Source organism: Mirounga leonina, unplaced genomic scaffold (assembly GCF_011800145.1).
Source record: "Mirounga leonina isolate KUSES-001 unplaced genomic scaffold, KU_Mleo_1.0 Mir_174, whole genome shotgun sequence".
Classification (NCBI taxonomy): domain Eukaryota; kingdom Metazoa; phylum Chordata; class Mammalia; order Carnivora; family Phocidae; genus Mirounga; species Mirounga leonina.
In genome coordinates this window covers 15,915,500-15,938,353 of record NW_023270451.1, presented here as the reverse complement: position 1 = coordinate 15,938,353, position 22,854 = coordinate 15,915,500, and the positions used below count along the sequence as shown (strand labels likewise).

The following is a 22,854-nucleotide window of genomic DNA, read 5'->3' as shown; positions in this document are numbered from 1 at the left end:
ATTTAAATATTATAAATCTCATTTTTAAAAACTTAATCAGTTTTTGTTTTACAAAATGTTTAATTTAAATATACCTTTATCAATTATAGTAACCAGTAATTTTCCAGAAGAAAAAATATCCTAAATAAAAACATATGCAGGAACAATAAACTCAGAAACTATATACTTTTGAAAGATGACTTTTATACTTTCATTTATTATAAACACGTAATTTTTGTTTGTAACTATAAAATAATGAATTATGTCTTGATCTTAAAACTGTACATATCTATTTTCAATCTTTATTTTCTACTTAGATTTCATTCTATAATTCTTAAGTGCCAAAAATAGTAAGGAACCTAGTATGACAATCCAATAAAAAAAATAAAACTCCTAAACCAAAGCCTAAAATATTAGGTAATTAAAAAAAAAACCCACTATATGTTAGCATAAATAACATATTTTATGAAAAATAACTATCTTTTCCTAAACAAAAATATTAGTGACCAAAGTGGGTCTGTTTTACATTTGTTCAAATTCTTTTAATGTATGACTTAATAAAAGAAAACTAAGGATCAGCTACCATATTTAATCTGTTAATATTGTGTTGTTTTGGATGAAGGCTATCTAGCCTCACACAGATACATAGTTGCAAAAGGGAATCTTTTACAGCCTTTTCAGATAATTGTGGACATTCTCCTTTAATTCTCCATTAAAACTCAGTAACTAATAATTTCTAAAAGGCTAATTGCAACATGGAAAATATAACCATATGGGGCGCCTGGGTGGCTCAGTTGGTTAAGCGACTGCCTTCGGCTCAGGTCATGATCCTGGAGTCCCGGGATCGAGTCCCGCATCGGGCTCCCTGCTCGGCAGGGAGTCTGCTTCTCCCTCTGATCCTCCTCCCTCTCATGCTCTCTGTCTCTCATTCTCTCTCTCTCAAATAAATAAATAAAATCTTTAAAAAATATATATATATATATATATAACCATATCAATGAACTTTTCATACTGTGTTTCATTAAATCCACTGGTCTGAATAGATCTTATACCCGTGCAAGATTTTATAATTCCATGCATCGATCATTGGAATTATGAGTTTTGCAGGTTTACCAAATGCTAACACATTTCATTAAACAATTAAAAAATGCATTTGCTAATATCAACATCATTGTTATGAGAAAAGTCTATATGTACAGGAAAACTATTAGGCTTAAGATGGTGAATGCAAGTTTTCCAAGATTCTAATTTTTACTTAAAGTTTTAATTTTACCACTGGCAACCAATGCTGTCAGCTGTTTCCCTTGAATTAACAGGCTCACTTTGTTCATTTTTATTCAAGAAAATTCTACCAGGGGCGCCTGGGTGGCTCAGTCGTTAAGTGTCTGCCTTCGGCTCAGGTCATGATCTCAGGGTCCTGGGATCGAGCCCCACATCGGGCTCCCCGCTCGGCGGGAAGCCTGCTTCTCCCTCTCCCACTCCCCCTGCTTGTGTTCCCTCTCTCTCTGTGCCTCTCTCTGTCAAATAAATAAATAAATAATCTTTAAAAAAAAAAAAAAGAAAATTCTACCAAATGCCTCAGTCTAAAAAACTATAGTTTGTATGCTTTTCTTTTAAGTAAAAATAGTATTACGTGACAAAGTGTCTAATTTAGCTCACAATTCAAACTACATGAGTACTTCTCCTTGAGACAACCATCATATTTCAGTATGCTGCAAATGCTTTATGCATACTCTCCATTTTATTACTCAGGATATTAAAAAGATAGGCACTCAAAGGTTGAGCTTTAATAAAATTAATAACGTTTACTGCACCATCATGGACATTTTTAAGAGGAACTAGCTTTTGGGAAGCCATGCTCCGGATGCCCCACTCTGCTCTGCTTGCTAGGCCCACCGGCTCACGCCCACCATGGCCACCATTCAGCAGCCGGTAGGAAGATGGCGCTTAGTGGAAAGCAAAGGCTTTGACGAATACGTGAAGGAAGTAGGAGTGAGAATGGCTCTGCGAAAAGTGGGCGCAGTGGCCAAACCAGATTGTATCATCTCTTCTGACGACAAAAACCTCACCATAAAAACACTTTGAAGAGCACTTTGAAAACAACACAGTTTTGATGTAACCTGGGAGAGAAGTTTGAAGAAACTACAGCTGATGGCAGAAAAACTCAGACGGTCTGCAACTTCACAGACGGCGCGTTGGTTCAACATCAGGAATGGAATGGGAAGGAAAGCACAATCACAAGAAAGTTGGAAAATGGGAAATTAGTGGTGGAATGCGTCATAAATAATGTCACCTGTACTCAGGTCTATGAAAAAGTAGAGTAAAAATTCCATCATTTTGGACAGGAATTAGCTGTGAGGATGAACAAGCTCAGTTCAATGAGCAAATCTCCATACTGCTTTTTTTTTTTTTCCATTACTGTGTTCAATTATCTTTATCACAAACATTTTATATGCATTTATTTTAAAGTGTTGATTTAATTAGGATCATCCCTTTGCAAACAAAATTTGTGCTAAAAAAAAAGGAACTAGCTTTTTTTTTTTCTTTTTCTTTTTTTTTTTGACTGAGTGCAGTGGGAAAAACTCAGTGATTACTAGTAGTTAGATGCCACTGCCTTAATTCATGCTAAGGAACCAGCAATTTTGCCACCATTGTTTCTGTATCAGCAGTGCAGGTGTCAACACAGTGAAAAAGGCAAATAACATCGTGGTACTACACGAAAATACTTTTGACATTATGAACCCCCAGGGTTCCTCAGGACACTGAGAGCCACTGGTTTGGGTAACTCAAGAAATGTAGAAATTTCACAGAACAGGAAATATTTTATAGTGCTTCTCAAAAAAGAATTCATAGTGACTAGCTTCAAACCTTCTTGCTATTCATAAGGCAATAAGGAAGATTCAAGAGCATTCTATATAACTATATGCAACTAAAAAAAAAAAATAGAAACCTATAAAAGATTTTAAACATGGTCAAGTGCTAAATCCCAACCAAGAAAAAAAATTGTATAGCAAAGAGCTCAGAATTTTCTATTTGAGTCAAAACTGTGGAGGATTAGATTATACACATGGCATTTTATTAATTATGTCTTACCTTAGCTCTAGAGGAACTGACATTTTCCATATTTTCAATGCTGCAGATACAATTCTGTGAAACTTTCCGGCAAGCCACTCTGATATAGTCCCAGAAGCTACGAGGACTTTCATAACCAAACCAGGTTACTTGACCTTCAGGAGACAAATTGTAATACAAAATAAAAGAAAACTAGACTAGAAAATTCAAAATGCAAGAATAAAATTCTGAAAAATAAAAGACAGCCTAGTGTGCCATAGTGAAAAGGGCACTAACCCGAGTGGCAAAAAAGCCTTCAATCTAGTCCTGCTCTATCTTTAACTAGTTGTGCTACTGTGGACATTTATTTAATAGACCTGGATCATAGTTTTCTCAACAACAAAATCAAACAAATGAAAGAAAAAGGGACCAGACACTAAAAAAAAAATCTCTCGCAGTTTAATATTCCACTATTCTAAGGCAGTCTTTTAGACAGCTCCCAGAAAACCCTCCTTATGGTTCTAGTTAACCATTAATTCACATGTCAAAGGTTGCATTCTAAAGCTTCCTCTACTTAGAGAAACAGAAAAAATAATAACACTTTTCCTCCTCTTCATAAGGAAACTTCCAAGAAATGAAACAATGCTGTGGTCTATCTTCTAAGTAAACATGATGAATTAGAATGCTATGTTCATGGATCAAACATAATCTACCCAACATTCTCATCTAGAAAGCCAATAAAGTTCCTCTCTGTCATTCACCTGCTCTCTTCTAGTTGGCAACCCATGAAAAGTCTTCCAGGCATTTACCATTATAACTTTTCAGATTCGGGTAATTATGTGTCTACTCATGAACAAATGTTCTTTTGCGTGTTATCTTACATCAGTATTAATATTTCTATATGGGACTCTGAGTGGTGGTCCATGGGCACCATTTTGTACTCTGAGCATTTTTAAGTAGGATATAAGAGACATCTTAATTCTTTCTTTTCTTTTCTGGAATGATTAGTCTTACCTAGGGAAGTTGTTTAATCTTAAAGTAGAAAGATCTGCTTTTACATTTTAAGTCTGGGCTTCCTTAATTATTTATCTTAAATCTTCCTATCCCCAGTAATAGCTTCTCTGTAGCAACATCAAAAGTATTCTTGTCAACAAGCACCATTTTAGGAGTGATGTCTCAAATGACAGTACAGTGGTTTCCAACCACAGTGGCCCGTAACAATAACTGAGCTGCTTTTTAAAAAATACCTATGCCTGGACTCCATCCCAAGGTAAATAATCAAAATCTTTAAGGGTGGGCCCAGGCATAGGTATTTTTTAAAAAGATCCCCTTGGTATTTCTAATAATGTATTTATGGTTAATTAACCAATAGAAACTGTACATATCATTTTGGTAACTCCTATTCATTATTCAGGACATTTTTAAAGTCCTTTTCTTCTTGTAATCCACCTACGATCTCTATAGCGGGTCAATCCCTATGTGCTGACATAGCACCCTATGCTTATCTATCCTTATAACTGTTTACTTGATTATCTTACATTTTACGTGGTATAATCAGTAAGGCAGAGATTGTGTCTTGTTCTACTTCAAATCAATCTCCAACACTTCATGCTTGGCTCAGAGTAGGCATTCAGTAAATATTTGTTAAACAAATCAACTGGTAAATCAATACAAAACATCATCTTAATTGCAAGGCACATAAAATTTGAATTTTAAAAATCTATCTTGTTATAGTGACAGTTCAATGACAATCTGGTATTAAGAAATGTGCATCCTAGATTATAAATGTCAAACATTCCGGACAAACATACCCTTGTCTTTATAAATAAAAATACAAAAGCTTCTCAAATCCTTATTCAACTCAATGTCTCTAAACTCAATGTTTCTTTAAAAATCTAATCTTACTACCTACAAATAAAAATATATAGGAATACTTATAATCTCCCTTCTTCCTCTCAATCTCTCCCTGTCACTTTCTTTTGCCCCCTCTGTTCTTTGAGTTAAAAAAGGTCCTGGCACAGTACCTTACTATAGTTTGTCTTTAGGATAATATTCATGTCATTAATTTGTTAGCCATTTGGAGAGGAGGCAGGATGTCTACTGGTTAAGAATATGAGTTTTGAATCAGAGGGACTTTCTAGCTATGTGATCGTGAGCAAATGAGTTAACTTCACTCTATCAATCAGGGTTTCCTCTATGAGTTGACAATAATGGCAGTACCTACCTGATAACACTGTTGAGAGAATTAGATGAGATAATCTATGTGCAGCAATTAGTTTATAGCCTGGTACAGATGTTAACAATTATTACCACTACTATTGCTATTATCATACAAATAGTTAAGAGACCCAAGCTCCTCTGTACTGTAAACAAAGTGGGAATGGGATGCAAAATTAAAATTTCCCCCTTACTTGCTCAGAATCTAGAAAAATGCTTAAAATTTACTCCCTAATGCAACCTTTTCCCATATCAACCATTTCAAATTTACCTCCCCAAGATATTTCTAGTCTCAACTAATTTTCTTTGGCTTCTATTAATTAAGATCATTCCATAATTTAAAATGAGAGGTACAGTCAGACTTCCATCAAGAAAGGATCTCAAAGAAAGGGAACATCACAAGTTTTCTCTGTTGACTTTATTTTAAACCTTCTCATGAGTTTGACATGGTTAAGGAAAATAATTTATGAGAAGTTTTAAAATAAAGCTGTCAAAAAATCACAAAAGAATATAACAAAGCCCCATTTTGGAGGAGAGGAAACAAAGATATCAAAAAACAAAATCTAGGCTAAGGTTAACAGAGAAGGAATGGGCACTAACTCCTTGGGACTCCTGCTGTGGGTAAGGTATGCTGTCTATAAGACTTTCACCCAAGAGACCATGGTAAGATTTCCGATTACAAACTGAGAAACTGAACAATTAACAGAATAACATACCATAATTTGCAGGCCTTAAATAAATAAACCTGTAGTATCTTCACAACACTATTATCAACTTAGCAAACTAGATGTGAGGATGACTTGGCTTGATTATGTCTTCCTTCCTCTTCCATGTACATCATTTCCAAAGTGAAGTTCTGAATTCAAGACACTGAATTTTTCACATTCAAAAGAATCTGCTTTGATTAAGAGAAGGTGTATTCCCTTGTTAGGCCTCCAAACAAACTCTCTTGTAAATCATATATCCTAGAATTTTATGTAAATAATTAAATAATTTCTGCATCTATGAAAGAGTTAAATTTAATTAAAAATAGTGGAAGCATTCAATTGGTTACTTGAGATAGTATTTGAAGATCATTTTTACTTAAGCACAGATTAATAGCAAAAGATGTACTTAGGCTATTAGTCTGTAATCATTATTCAACAGAAAAATTAAAAAACAAAGCTAAAAGCTGATCATGCCTTTTAAAATAACTATTGAAGCAATAAACAATCACTCCCCAAATATTTTCATTTCCTTTAAAAATAACCATAAAAGCAAATCACACAGCAAGGGAACAACTAGTCTATATCGTGAAGAAATTTTATTCTGGAGAAGAAACATCCTGTCACTAACAGAATTCTTTTAAAAGCTATTGATAGGTGTATAATATGCTTTCTGCTACATGTTTTCTTAGAAGTTAAATTTTACCAATGATGAAGTTAAACAACTTTTTCAAAACTTATTGACATTCCATCAATCTGACTCTAATTCATTTTAAGGCAAAGAAAGAAAGGGTGAAAAGTTTGCTGGACTAGGGGCGCCTGGGTGGCTCAGTGGGTTAAGTGTCTGCCTTCGGCTCAGGTCATGATCCCAGGATCCTGGGATCGAGCCCCGCATCAGGCTCCCTGCTGAGCGGGAAGCCTCTCCCACTCCCCTGCTTGTGTTCCCTCTCTCGCTGTATCTCTCTCTGTCAAATAAATAAAATCTTAAAAAAAAAAAGTTTGCTGGACTAAAAGGTAATGTACTACTGACCAGCTATGTGATATCTTTCCCACAAAACTGTCTTATTTTCAGCACCTAAAAATGGCCTGTGATCTCTAAGGTCCAAGGTTATTTTATAATAACTCTTCTAAAAAAATTAAAAAATAAAATAAAATTACTTTTCTATATTTCTTAAGTTAGATGTCTGTTTACATCATGCAATGTATCTGTGTTTTGCTTATATCTTAGTTCACAGCTGGAATGAGACCTTCTAAGAACAAGGACTAAATTTTCTAAAGTGGTTCTCTACTTAGTAGTGACTGACACATCATCTTTTGATAATCTAAAATATAAATGAATCTGTTAAGTGACTTCCTTTCTCTACTCTTTGTATAAGTGCTTACCTATGTAAAGAGCAAATGAAAAATTCGTCCCCCAAGCTGAAGTTAGTGTTACAATGCATCACCCAGATGACAGTATCAAAGACTATCACCTTGGAACTGCGACTCAACTAGACAAGCCATAAAAGATAGTCCCACTGAATTTTAATTAACCACTCTGATATCACTGTAAAAGTTTTCAGATACTTAAAGGAAAATGGTTACACGTGGATTAATTGTTGCCAATATATTAGTATTTAGATGAATTCAACTTTTAACTTTTCACTTTACATTTTCTAACAGCAATCTTGAATTTCTTACTGCTAATTTATAAAAGTCAGTTTAATATTTTCTATTATATTTTTGCTAAGCAGAGAAAACTCCCATTTCTGCAAGAGGACAGAGTCTTTTCCTTTTTTAAAAGAAACTACTATTTTTAGTTGAGGTTCATATTTATTAGACTACCAAGCTTTGAAAGTAAAATAATGACCTTGATTAATTTTCTAAGTAAAATTTCATATTAATATTCTAGAAAAGGAATCTAAATACTTTAAAAATAACTTTAATTACATATTAAGCTGAATCTTAAGAAGTATGAGTCTAGATTAGATACTCAGTTGTACTTCTATTGCTAGCTTTGTATGTTACTTACAGGACATCTCAAGTAAATCATTTAACAACTATGAAGCACAGTTACTAATTTACAAAACATAATTATTATTCTTTGTTACTGAAAACGTCTTGTTCACTGGTAAGGAATTTATCACAATTATCTATAATATGTATCTAATACCATAAAAATGAGTCAATTCGTAATCTTTCAAGACAAAAAAAATCAAGATAACCAGGTTCACCAAAAATCTGAAAATTGAATTTGACTTAAACTTTTTATCCAGTAATTTTACCATCTTTCCAAGTAGAAGACAAAGATTTTGTCTTTTTCTTCTACCAGCTTTTTAACAAAAGGCTTAGAATACTGGCAGACTGAATTAGAGTTCCAAAGGCTGAACTCCATACAGAGAACAACACATAAATGTGAGCCCTGAAGAAATCAAGCATAATCTGTTTCCGTAGTGATTAAGGCTATATATAGAGGACATAAAACAAATGAAACTGTTTAAAATGATTACTTGTGGGAATGAGGGTTGAGGAAAAGAGGCTTGTTTTTACTTTCCATCTTTTGTCTTAATTGTAATCCTTAGAAATAATGACTATATACTTCTTTTCTAATTAAAAAAATATAAAAAAGGCTAGTCCATTAAGTACAGAGCCTAGCAGTATTTTGCAGACAGGAGGAACTCAATTAAAAAGTTTTGAGTAAGTGAATAAAGGCATGCATTCTACCTGGGAGAAAGGAAACTAAGGAATATATTCCCACTAATGATTCCAGAATGGCAAAGCAGTTATTGATACTGCCCATGAATGTTTCACTGAGTGACTCTGGAAAAATCGCACATCTTCCCTAAGCCCCCAGTTTGCATGTAATACAAATATTATTATACACACTTACAAAACTGAGGAGATAACTAATAATTCTTATATTGTTAAGAGTTACAATAAAATGTAATCGCACAGATACGCATGATTAATAAAAGTGATTAAAACCATGGGAACTTAAAGAAATATGGAGGGGGTCACATGAGAAAAGAAGGAGAGTAAATGGATTATTATATTGTGTGGGTTTACAACAAGATTTTAATTTAAAAGTTAGCATAAGCATATTTGTGCCCTCTGGATTAACAAAAGCAAAAACAGAAAGCTTTGCAAAACCCATGCAATGTACTAAAAGAGATCACTTAACTGATACAGCCCTCCCCAGTAAGTCAATTCCATGCTCCCGCGCAGCTCAGTGGCGGGAGACATCACCAGCATAGAGTACCTTGAAGAGGTATTTGGAGATGAGCCAGCCATCTGCAACTTTGGGATATCTCTTTAAAAAAAATAAACAACAACAACAACATACAGATATTTAAGAAACCTGCCATCAAGTTTACAATTGCAAACTGAATAGCCCAAATAAGATGGCTACACATTATCTGGATGCAATAAACACTACATTTACCTAATAAATAAAATGAACTCAGTTAAGATGAATTATGAGGTATACTCAGCACATAAATCAAACTGGTCCCTTGTCACCTATTCTACTGGAGAAGGGAGGGTATCTATAAGTCACAGAAACAAGCTCCCTGTTTGCTTTCAGGGCCATCATTCTTTCCCAAACATGATAGGCTGATGATGACAGGGCAAAAGGAGCAAAACCTTGACTGAATTTGCTAGCTTTGCACCTCAGACTTTATAAGATTCGTTAGGAAAATTATTATTAAACTATATTCTTATAAAGTTTCAACTTTAAAAATAAATAGACTTTTTTTACTGTTAACTTTTCTAAAAGTTGTAAGAAAATTCATTTTGAAGAACAGCTCTTATTTTTGGGGCCTAAGAAGAGTTAAAATTTTTATGTTTTTTTCTTTTGTGAATTATGAGAACAGCACTTAGATATCAAGTAGAATGTTCTTCAGTTTAACCAATGTTGACTGAATGCCTACTTCATGCAAAATGCTGTTTTATTTCCTACAGCTTCCAATTATTGTTTAACAACCACCATCTGGAAAAGTACTGTAAATCCTTGCTATGTTGTTTGGAAACTCCTAGTATAATTATACAGGAAAACTCCAAAGCCAAATTTCTAAAGTTGCATTCCCCAAAAATGATCTTTTCTTCTCTCATAACCAAACACTGAAATCTCCAACAGGACATGGTCCCATATACCTTGCCAATTATTTATACCCTTTCTGAAACCAAACAAAACCAACAGCACACACAGTCAGTAATGTATGAAAATGAAAGGAAGAAGATGTAGATAGTTTGTGCTATTGGCTACATATATGTGTTGACCATTCACTCTCTATCCTCCTACTTCAATGTATAACATTTTTAATGACTATTAAATTTGGAAACACATATTCAAAAGGAACTATAATTTGGTATTCTAATTGAACCCACATTAGAAGATCATGTTGTTGCTACAACTACTACAAAAATGAAAATTTCTCAGCATTGAGATGCAAATTAGAATAGAATGTTTTCATTGCAAATATTAAGACAATTCTTAATGTTTAAACCAATGTTTACTATCTCTGCCCTGACAACAAAGTTATGTATCTTACTTGTAGTCATTAATATAACCAAAAAAGTTATCAGAGTAAAAACAATGTCCACGGAAAATCTTACTTAAAAGAATTTTACTTCAAAAAATGTATTAAATAGGGGGCGCCTGGGTGGCTCAGATGATTAGGCATCTGCCTTCTGCTCAGGTCATGATCCCAGGATTCTGGGACCGAGCTCCGGGTAGGCTCTCTGCTCTGCAGGGAGCCTGCTTCTCCCTCTCCCTCTGCCTGCCTCTCTCTGTCAAATAAATGAAATCTTTAAAAAAATGTATTAAATAAGATATATCATGTCCAGATTTATGTCATGACTTAATCAATCCCTGGTATAAAGTGAGAAACAATTACTAACTCTATTATAAATCACAATTTATAGATTAGTATTTTTTTAAAGCTGTTAGTATGTTAGCCTTTATGTCTTCATTATGCAAATGGTTTTTATTTTGGCTGTAAAATACCACATGAAAATTTTAAAAAATTAAAATGCTTTCACTTATTTGTAGGCCTTAATTGCTTTAATCATAATTTAGTATCTTACTCTACATCAGTTATAAGGAACCAGGAGCATCCAGACCAAGGAACAATCCACTAGATTCCAAATTATCTGTAATTAAATTTCAACAACTCTTTTATTTTATAAATAAGAAAGCAGAGGCCCAGAGAGAGCATGCCTATATACCATCTCTGTTTGCTGTAACCTCATGCTGATCTACTCATGAGACAAGATTTGACAGAAGGAGGAGAATCAGTCAATTGGTTTTCCTGGTTGGTTATGAGTTGTCACTGACAGCCTCAGAAATAAGAAAAACAAAACAAAAAAATGAGCAGTAAACTTATAGTGTGACTGGGGTGAATATTTTTCTTATAAAATTTAAATTCTTAGCATAGTTGCTGCAAAAAAGTAAATGAATAAGTGAACTACAAAGCTCACATTATTTCAGAGTGGCCCAAGGAATTGTTTGGAGAAAAGGGTCTCATTTGCAACTGAAATAAAACCCTTTGTTATAAAATATATTAATGTTAAGAGAAACAGTATTTTACCATTAAGCAGCGCAGAAAAACAGTTTCAACAAAACTAAGTATACCAAAGTGTTTTGTTAAAAAACAAAATTCATTCAAATGTACCATTACAATCATATCATATATAGTTATAGTAGGTGTTAATTTCTGAAATTTTAGTCAAAAGAAGAATCTACTCAGAAATGGATACAATAAAAGAATGTTTAATCATACTAAAGATACAGTATTTTCTGACCCCAAATGAACTTTCAAAAACAACTGAAAATAAATCCAACTATAATCTTTTTATTAATGTGGAAATTGGCCTTCATCCAGAAAAGATCACTGACCACAAATCTGCCTTGGTGATAAGACTGAATATAATTCTAATTCATGAATATGCCATTTATTCTTCCATTTTTTTTCACGTTAGTTCTTGTTCCAACTTTAGCTTTCTATTCATTTTGATTTCTTTGATGACTAAGCTACATTAATTATCATGATTAATTTGATAAATGCAGAAGGTAAACATCTGCCTTCGCTATATTCTAATTTTTTCTCTTTCTCTGTGTATTTTTCTTTTTTTTTTTTTTAAAGATTTTCTTTATTTATTTGAGAGAGAGAGAATGAGAGAGAGCACATGAGAGAGGGGAGGGTCAGAGGGAGAAGCAGACTCCCTGCTGAGCAGGAAGCCCGATGTGGGACTCGATCCAGGGACTCCAGGATCATGACCTGAGCCGAAGGCAGTCGCTTAACCAACTGAGCCACCCAGGCGCCCTGTGTATGTATTTTTCTAATAAAGTTACAGGTAGATGACTTTATTTTTAAATGATCCAAGATGGATTCTAAAATAAGATCCTTAAATGGATTTGTAAATTGCCATTTGAAAGGCAAGTAACAAAACTGATTATAAATTATCAGATAGTAATTCAGAATTTTCACAAGTTTTTAATTGGCAATACCAAATAGAATATATTTTATTTTGTCACTGATAATACTCATGCAAGTTCTTACTGTTTGAAATTTTGGATCTTCAAGCCATGTATATATATGTAAGAGAAAAATCATTCAGTGAAGCAATATTTACAACTGTAGTATGTACTGTATTCAGCTAACAATGAAACAATATTATTTTTCTTTCTATGTGGTAATTTTTCATCTCTTAAGATTCTGAAATTAAATTGTACCACCATATAAAACTTATCTTAAGCTTTCAAAAGACTGCTTTAAAATGACATTTATAGGTAGATGGTAGATACATTAGAAACAAAAGTATTTGTTCACTGATTCAACAATTTTTAAAACCTGAGTATCAAAAACATGAAAATATTTTACATTTTAAAAGTCATAGTGACTTTAAAGGAAACACATGTAGGAAGAATTTTAATAAAATATTAGGTTATATGAATGAACAACTCTTGAAATTAGAAAATCAGAAGACATAGGAAATGAAATTATGATGCCCTCCAAAAATGACCTAAAGTTCATTAAACTGTGCAATCTCTTCCTTGTTCTATAAGAATGAGAAATATTTGAGCATTAAAAAATGCTGAATTTACATAACAAAAAATTTAATGAGACAGCAACTTTCCATTACTGAAAATAAACAAAATATAATTTAATAATTGTAAGTACTGTAAGATGCTCTATGCTAATTCCACAAAAATCATCAGATCAAACTGGAAATGACCAATTATTTTTCTGGCAGAAATGCAAAGGGCTACAAACACAGATAAATAAACATAAGAAAGAACTTCAGAGACTGTCAATTCCTCCTAAATCCAAGAATCTGTATTACCTGGTAGAATCATAAATTTCTTTACCTCTCTTATACATTAAAAAAAACTTTCAAAAATATCTGAGGCAAGGTTATCAATGGTAGATATTATTTAAGTATTTTAAAAACATTTTCTTCTGGTGGTATGCCCTTTCAGAAGTCAAATCTAGATTAGATTCCTTAATTTGAAAGGATTTGGGAAGTGAAGTTCATGTAAAATAAATCTAAAAATACTCCAGAAATAACGAAGTTGAAAAGCACTAGTAATCTCTCATCCTATAAATAAATAAATATTTAAATTGGGGGATTAAAATGACTCCTTGAAAATTCCGATTTGGTTATAAAACATAAAGACCATATATCCAAATAAGTACAAATACTGAAGACATTTTTCTTGTTCTTCACCCAGAAATGCTTACAGCAAATACCATAACTAAGAGTACTACTACAACCCTATGGCTCCAAACAGAAGCAAGTACCTAAGTATGTGGAGATCGTGTTTTAGAATTTTAAACATGCACAAAATTATATAAGATCTTATAAAACTAAGACAGGAAAAACATGTCAGATGTTTCAAAACAAATAATAAACTCTCAAGTGAAAAATGATAAGCATAAAATGAAATAATAAAATACCAATAGAAATCATGTAGAAAGACCAATATCAAGGAGAAAAAAAGAACCATTATTGATCAAAATGGGCTACATAAAAGCTAGTTCTATGCGATGTAAATAGTTTTTTTCTATTTGAGGGTAATTAAGAAGACTCCCGGGCGCCTGGGTGGCTCAGTTGGTTAAGCGACTGCCTTTGGCTCAGGTCATGATCCTGGAGTCCCAGGATCGAGTCCCGCATCGGGCTCCCTGCTCGGCAGGGAGTCTGCTTCTCCCTCTGACCCTCCTCCCTCTCATGCTCTCTGTCTCTCATTCTCTCTCTCTCAAATAAATAAATAAAATCTTTAAAAAAAAAAAAAAAAAAGAAGACTCCCTCCACAAAATAAATAGGCAAAGGTCATAATCAGGAAATTACAAAAAAATTTTTTTTAATAAACATGAAAATATCCTCAATCTCATTTGCATATAAATGCAAATTAAAATAACAGAATATTTTATGTATTTCATATTAATAGAAGGCCAAAAAGATATTTTCCCCTATCAAATTAAAATTTTTTCATATTAGAATTTTTTTAATATTAACAATAATACAATGAGGATATGATAAAAATAACAACTACATACATTATTATTGGTACAACTTTTCTGGTAGACAGTATAGCAGCATATATTAAAATAATAGTATATATATCAGAATGTGCACACCCTGTATTTCAGTAATTACAACTCTAAGAATTCATTAGCTACTACCATTAACAGGAAATAATTTTAAAGAAATTAGAAAACCATGTAAACATAAATGTTCAGGAACTTAACAGCATGTTTATGAAAGGAAAAATTAGGAGAAAATAAATAGGAAATTAATTACAGTTATTTCATGCAACAGATTATGTACTTGGTTAAATATGAAATGGAAACATATTCAAGAAAACAGAAAACATTTGTTCAAACAAAACCTTATACATAGATGTTCACAGCAGTCTTATTTATGAGAGAAAAAAAGCAGAAACAACCGAACATCCATTAAATAGATACACAAAATGTGGTATATATCCATATAATGGAATATTATTTAGCCATAAAAAAGAGCTACTGATACGTGATACACACTACAACATGGATGAACCTTGAAAACTTTATGCGAAGTGAAAGAAGCCAAACACAAAAGGTCATATATTTTATGATTTCCTTTGCATGAAATGTCCAGAATAAGTAAATCCATAAGGACTGAAAGTGGATTAGTGGTTGCCAGGGGAGGGGGGTGGAGAGAAAAGAAGTGACCACTTACGGGTATGGAGTTTCTTTTTAGGGTGATGAAAATGTTCTGGAACTAGGCAGTACTGGCAATTGCACAACATTGTGAGTATACTAAATATCAATGAATTATACATTTTAAAATGGTTACAATGGTGAGTTTTATGATACATTAGTTTAATCTCACTTAAAACTACCAAAAAATAAAATTAAATGGAAAATACAATATGGCCATGAAAAGATGCCTACAATATACTAAGGGCAAAATATAGATCATAGCAAAGGAAATACAAATACATACACATTCATGTGTACATATATATGTGACAGTTATACCAGCTGCAATTATATCTACAATTTCTGGAAGACTTTATTAATATTCCTGCAGCTCTAAATTTGAATCTCTGGTCACTTTTATGAGGAGTAGGAGGGAAGAGGGAAGGCAAAAAACGGTAGCCCAAGAAGATAAAAGTATATACAGAACAATTAAAAGTCAAGTCAAGTAGATTATATACCAGTTATGGGATAAAATCCTAATGTGAAGAATGAGGCTTTCATTTTTTTTAAATTTTTTTTTAAAGATTTTATTTATTTAACAGAGAGAGACACAGCGAGAGAGGGAACAGAAGCAGGGGGAGTGGGAGAGGGAGAAGCAGGCTTCCCACTGAGCGGGGAGCCTGATGCGGGGCTTGATCCCAGGACCCTGGGATCATGACCTGAGCCGAAGGCAGGTGCTTAACGACTGAGCCACCCAGGCACCCCAAGAATGAGGCTTTTAAAAGGCAACAGAAAAACAAAAAAAAAAATCAGGGCTACAAATTTAGTATTAAATGAAGTATAGGAATATAACTTTAATTGAAAAAGATACACGAAGAATAGGGAAATTTGAGTGACAAATTTTCCAGCTACTTTTTCCATCATACTTGCTTTACAAACTAAGGCTTTTTATCTTTAGAATCTATTTATTTATTCACTACTAAACTTAAATTTACTATATTATATAGAGGTTAATTTTATTCCCTATACAATTTAAGACACTAAACCAAATTTACCACACTACATATAACACTGGGTATTTCAAGAATTACTTTTATTACTATTTATCATTTTCTGAGATACAAAATCTGCTCAAGCTTTCCTAAATTTCCAAGCACATAACTTAAAAGGATGTTTCTCAGAACGGCCTTGTCCATTGTCTAAAAGCCAAATTCTGGTAACCTTCAGAGTCACTTTCTTATCTCTTATATCATGTTTTGGCCTAAGAATATGGGTTTTTTATTGGGTGAGTTGCATTCATATGTTACTACAGAAACAATTCCCGTCTCATTTTGTGTGCAAACCAAAAATCAAAAGTTGGAAAACCTTCAAAAATGAACAAAGAAAATTCAAAAGCCAAATGAACAGGTTTATCTTTATCCATTGTTTCTAACAGTGTTTATACTATACTTCAAAAGGTGGCCTCATGGGGAGGTAACTATTTTAATCACCGAAGTCAGGAAGAGCTTTGAAGTTCAAGCCAGTGTTCCTGAGCAATGCTTAGTATCATAACAGTTCAAGTGGACTGGAGAAATTGTAAAATGTTAAGTCACAGGCATTCTAACTTATTTTAAGAATCTGAATCCAGAAGTTATTGGGAGGAAAAAAACCCAGAAATTATGCTTGCATCAAGGATTCTATTTTCCAACAAATACTCACTGAGTGCCTACCATATCCCAGGCACTAGAGATCAAATACTGAGTGCCTACCATATCCCAGGCACTAGAGATACATCAATGAACAAAGCAGACAAAGATCTTTGCCCTGGTGGAGCTTACATTTTAGTGGTGGTAAAGACAGACCGTTAATGAACAATAAACATAATAAGTCAGTCACATAATACGTTAGAAGTAAACACTTAAAAAACAGTGCAGGGAAGGGGCACCTGGGTGGCTCAGTCGTTAAGCGTCTGGCTCAGGTCATGATCCCAGAGTCCTGGGATCGAGCCCCGCATCGGGCTCCCTGCTCAGCGGGAAGCCTGCTTCTACCTCTCCCACTCACCCTGCTTGTGTTCTCTCGTGCGCTCTCTCTGTCAAATAAATAAAATCTTAAAAAAAAAAAATAGTGCAGGGAAAAGAGGACAGGAGTGCTTGTGGATAAAAGGAGAGGAAGTGAATTATAATTTAAAATATGGTGGAAGGGTTTAGGCATCAAAGAGAAGTTTTGAATGGATGGGGGAGTTAACCATTCAGATATCTAGAAGTGTTTTCTGTACATAGGGAACAGACACTATACTAGTGGACTCTGGCAGGAATTTGCCTGGTGCAAGAAAGCAAAAGACCGATGAGGCTAGAACACAGCTCTCCAGAAAGAAAAAAGGGATCCACTGCACCCAAGTACAACCATAAAATAATATCCAGAATCAAGGAAAAATCTAAATTGAATGTGAGTCAGCAAGCCCAATGTTAATAAGTAAAATTAGCAGATTCACAGGAAATTTGACACTGTCTCATTATACTTGATCATTTTTTCTTTAGTAAGTAGTGTATTACTATTTGATTACCCTTTATGATGCTCAGAAACTTTTTCATTTTAATCAGTTATATTCCATATAACCTTTACAAAATTCACTACTATATCCCATCCCCACACCACCCAGCTGAAGTTTATAAGACTGTTTCTGGGGGCGCCTGGGTGGCTCAGTTGGTTGGGCGATTGCCTTTGGCTCAGGTCATGATCCTGGAGTCCCGGGATCGAGTCCCGCGTCGGGCTTCCTGATCAGCAGGGAGTCTGCTTCTCTCTCTGACCCTCCCCTCTCTCATGCGCTCTATCTCATTCTCTCTCTCAAATAAATAAATAAAATCTTTAAAAAAAAAAAAAAAGACTGTTTCTGACCACTTTACAACTAAATTTCATATTGTTCTTAAACTGTCTATTCTACTAGTCTATAATCAAAGTCACAGGTGACATTTTAAAGAATTCAATTTTAATTTGAGCCACTTTTATGCTTCTTTCTTGTATAAAGCCTTCCCTGACCTGTCTAAGCAGAATGAGTTATTCCTTCTTTTGTGCTACATTATGCTCATTAATACTTCTGTTATAACTCAGTGACACTGCTATACACTATTATTAATGTATCCTCCTTCTGCCCTCCAAGACAGACTTTCATGGGAAAGCATACCTTAACTAATCTCCCAAGACCCTAGCACGGGGCCTAGACTGATTACTAAATGAGAAATCAAGTGGGACAAAGAGAATAGGGTATGTATGTGTAGAAACAATCAGGGGGAACAAGGTAAAGTTGGGGGGGGGAAGAGGAAAATATAGGTGAAATGTCAGTAAGACACATACTCCAGGAAAAGAACAGGAAACTCATGCTATGATTCATTTCCAAAGAAGAGGAAAAGTAAAAGTTACATTTAGCCAAGAAAAATGTGGAAAGGTAATGGTAAAAGAATGTTCTTTGGGGTTTCTTTTTAGTGTTCTATGACAAGCTACCCAATTTCCTAAAGTAATTGGAGATCAAAGAGTGGGAATTTTAAGTATTACAATGAAAAAGGAGGATCTTTCCCCCATTTTAAAATGGTTTAATGGGAAGCAACAGAATTTGGATGAGTCGTATTTTTAAATTCACAGTAAATTTAAATGTTGTACAGTTCTATGATTTTTGAAAAATGTCAGGAGTCATGTAACGAAGACCATAAGATACATAACAGTTTCATCATCAAACACACACACACACCAACAACTCCTTCAGGCTGGTGCTATATAATCAACACGCCCCACCAACCTCTAACACCTGATCCTATTCTCTGAAACTATAGTTTGGGCTTTGCTAGAATGTCATATAAGTGTAATCATATAATATCTAACTTTCAGAGTCTCACTTCTTTCACTTAACATAATGCATATGAAATTCATCCACGTTGCTGTGTGTAGAAATAGGTTTATTCCTTTTTATTGCTGAGTCTGTCCACTGTATGGATATATAACAGTTGGTTTACCCATTCACCTCATGAAGGACAGTTAGGTTGTTTCCAGTTTTAATGATTATGGATAAAGCTACTATAAACAGGTCTTTGTGTAAGCATAGTTTTCTTTTCTCTGGAGCAAAGGACTGGGCTTGCTGAGAAACCATTTTACATTCCCACCAGTAACATATAAAAATTCCAATTTTCCCACATTGTCATCAGAACTTCACACAGGTGTGTTGTAGCACTTGACTGCAATTTTAACTACATTTCCCAGATGACTAATGATATTGAGCATCTTTTCATGTGACCACTTGGCATATTATATTGTCGTCTCTGGTAAAGTATCTGTTCAAATCTTTTGCCCATTTTTAAGTTGGGTTGGTTGTTTTCATATTATTACATTTTTATAGTTCTCTGTATATTCTGGATTCAAGATGTGATTTGCAGCTATTTTATCCCATGACTTGTCTTATTCTCTTAATAGTGTCTTCTGGAGGACAAAAATTTTTAATTTTGATAAGGTTCACTTTATATTATGTTTTTGCTTTTATGGATTGAGCTTCTATTGTTGTATCTAAAATCCATTAGCCTAATTGAACATAAAAAAGGTGTTCTATATTTTTAAAATTTTCATACTTTTATATTTTAAATTTGGTCTATGATCCATGTTGAATTAATTTTTATATATGGTGTGGGGGATGGGTCAACGTTCATTTTTTGCATATAAGTATCCCACTGTTCCAGTACTATCTGTTGAAAAAGACTATCATTTCACCAGGGAATTGCCTTTTCATCTTTGCCAAAAACCAAGCAAGCATCGTTGTGTGGGTCTACTTCTGGACTCTATTCCTCTATATCTCTTTACCTACCTACTACTATCTAAGCTTTCACTAATAACACAGTCTTACCTATCTTGACAGTAAATCTGAAAATCAGATAGTTTGAGTGCACAACTTTGTTCTTCCTTTTTGAAACTTTTGGCCTATTTTGTCTGGCCATACAGAGAATTAGTTTGATATCTACAAAAAAGCCTGCTAAGACTCTGAGATTGAATTGAATCTATAGACCAATATGGAAAGAACTGACATCTTCATGTTCAGTTTTAGAAGAATTATCTTGTCCAAAATGTCAATAGTACTAAAGTGGAGAAACGCTGCTGTATACTTTTACATAGATGCCTACTACAGACCAAACATTTGTGTCCACCCAGTGTTGAAACCTAATCCCCAATGTGATGGTATTTGGAGGTAGACCCTTTGCAAAGTAATTAAGTCATAAACCCTCATGAATGGGATTAGAGCCTTTATAACACAGACCCCATAAAGCTCCCTCACTCGTTCTGCCATTTGAAGACAAAAGCAAAAAGATGGTAGCTATGAACCAAGATCCAGGCCCTCACCAAACACATCTACCAGTGACTTGATCTTGGACTTATCAGTCTCCGGAACTATAAGAAATAAATTTCTGTTGTTTATAAAAGCTACCCAGTCTATGGTATTTTGCTATGGCAGCCCAAACTAACACAATGCCCTTGAAGGAAATTCTCTTCTAAAACCCGGTTGGTAGACAGGTTTTACTATAAATAAATGTTGAAACTTTGTCAAATGATCTATTGAGATGATTCTGTGATTTTTATTCTTTAATCTGTTAATAAGGTGAAATACATTAATTGATTTTCGAATACTGAACTGCCCTTGCAATCCAGGGTTTGATTTGTTAATATTTTATCGAGGACCTAGGTCCACAAAGAGTATCAGTATATAGTTTTCTTTTAATATTTTGTCTACTGTTGCATCAGGCTAATGCTGACTTAAAATGAGTTGGCAAGTGTTGTGTCTTCTTCTGGGGAAAAGAATGAGAAGGATTACTATTATTTCTTTCTTAAACAGTTGGTCACAATCAACAAGTGAACCTATGTAGGCCTTGAATTTTGTTACAAGGTTTTTAGTTACCAATTTAATAAATATGACTGGTCAGGTTACCTATTTCTTTGTAAATTTTGTTAGGATTTGTCTGTCAAGAAATTGGTCCATTTTGTCAAGTTGTCAAATTTACGGTCAGACTTGTTCATAATATTCACTTATCTTATGAACACAGGGTTTGTAGTAATATGCCCTCTTTCATTCCTGATATTGGTAATCTGTGTCTTCTCTTTTTCTTGGTCAGTCTAAGTAGAGGCTTATGAATTCTATCAATGTTTTCAAACAACTAGCCTTTCATGTCATTGGTTTTATCTATTGTTTTTGTATTTTTGAGTTCACGGATTTCTACATTTATTTATTTATTTATTTATTTATTTATTATTTGCTTGTTTGCTTGCTTTGGGTTTTTCTTTTTTTAATTTCTTAAGGTGGAAGTTTAGATGACTGACTTTAGACTTTTTAAAAAATTTTTTTATTAACATATAATGTATTATTTGTTTCAGGGGTACAGGTCTGTGATTCATCAGTCTTACACAATTCACAGCGCTCACCATGAAGTACATACCCTCCCCAATGTCCATCACCCAGCCACCCCCTCCCTCCCACCCCTCTCGACTCCAGCAACCCTCGGTTTGTTTCCTGAGATTAAGAGTCTCTTATGGTTTGTCTCCCTTTCTGGTTTCGTCTTGTTCCATTTTTCCCTCTCTTCCCCTATGATCCTCTGTCTTGTTTCTCAAATTCCTCATATCAGTGAGATCATATGATACTTATATTTCTCTGATTGACTTATTTCACTTAGCATAATACCCTCTCGTTCCATCCACGTCATTGCAAATGGCAAGATTTCATTTTTTGATGGCTGCATAATATTCCATTTTGTGTGTGTGTGTATACACACACACACCACATCTTCTTTATCCATTCATCTGTTGATGGACTTCTAGGCTCTTTCCACAGTTTGGCTATTGTGGACATTGCTGCTATAAACATTGGGGTGCATGTGCCCCTCTGGATCACTACATTTGTATCTTTGGGGTAAATACCCAGTAGTGCAATTGCTGGGTCGTAGGGTAGCTCTATTTTCAACTTTTTGAGGAACCTCCATACTGTCTTCCAGAGTGCCTGCACCAGCTTGCATTCCTACCACCAGTGTAGGAGGGTTCCCCTTTCTCCGCATCCCCGCCAACATCTGTCGTTTCCTGACTTGTTAATTTTTGCCATTCTGACTGGTGTGAGGTGGTATCTCATTGAGGTTTTGATTTGGATTTCCCCGATGCCGAGTGATGTTGAAGACTTTTTCAGGTGTCTGTTGGCCATTTGGATGTCTTCTTTGCAGAAATGTCTGTTCATGTCTTCTGCCCATTCCTTGATTGGATTATTTGTTCTTTAGGTGTTGAGTTTGATAAGTTCTTTAGAGATTTTGGGTACTAGCCCTTTATCTGATATGTCATTTGCAAATATCTTCTCCCATTCTGTCGGTTGTCTTTTGGTTTTGTTGACTATTTCCTTTGCTGTACAAAAGCTTTTATCTTGATGAAGTCCCAATAGTTCATTTTTGCCCTTGCTTCCCTTGCCTTTGGCGATGTTTCTAGGAAGAAGTTGCTGCGGCTGAGGTTGAAGAGGTAGCTGCCTGTGTTCTCCTCAAGGATTTTGATGGACTCCTGTCTCACATTTAGGTCTTTCATCCATTTTGAGTCTATTTTTGTGTGTGGTGTAAGGAAATGGTCCAGTTTCATTTTTCAGCATGTGCCTGTCCAGTTTTCCCAACTCCATTTGTTGAAGAGACTGTCTTTTTTCCATGGGACATTCTTTCCTGCTTTGTCAAAGATTAGTTGACCATAGAGTTGAGGGTCCATTTCTGGGT

The 22,854-nt window shown here is 34.3% G+C and overlaps 1 protein-coding gene and 1 pseudogene across 4 annotated transcripts in view; one reads left to right on the top strand and one right to left on the bottom strand.

Annotated features, from left to right (window-relative positions):
* The window catches only part of RUNDC3B (RUN domain containing 3B), a 128,398-nt gene that overhangs the window by 69,896 nt on the left and 35,648 nt on the right, over nt 1-22,854 (bottom strand). For 2 of the 4 annotated variants that reach the window (XM_035020492.1, XM_035020490.1), the window contains exons 3-4: nt 9,190-9,240; nt 3,073-3,206 (exon numbers count right to left, since the gene is read on the bottom strand). In XM_035020492.1, the coding sequence (XP_034876383.1) occupies nt 3,073-3,206; nt 9,190-9,240 (185 nt within the window). The remainder of the gene's footprint in view (nt 1-3,072; nt 3,207-9,189; nt 9,241-22,854) is intronic. The other 2 variants (XM_035020493.1, XM_035020491.1) reach the window with 1 other exon arrangement.
* On the top strand, nt 1,881-2,424 carry LOC118020718 (annotated as a pseudogene).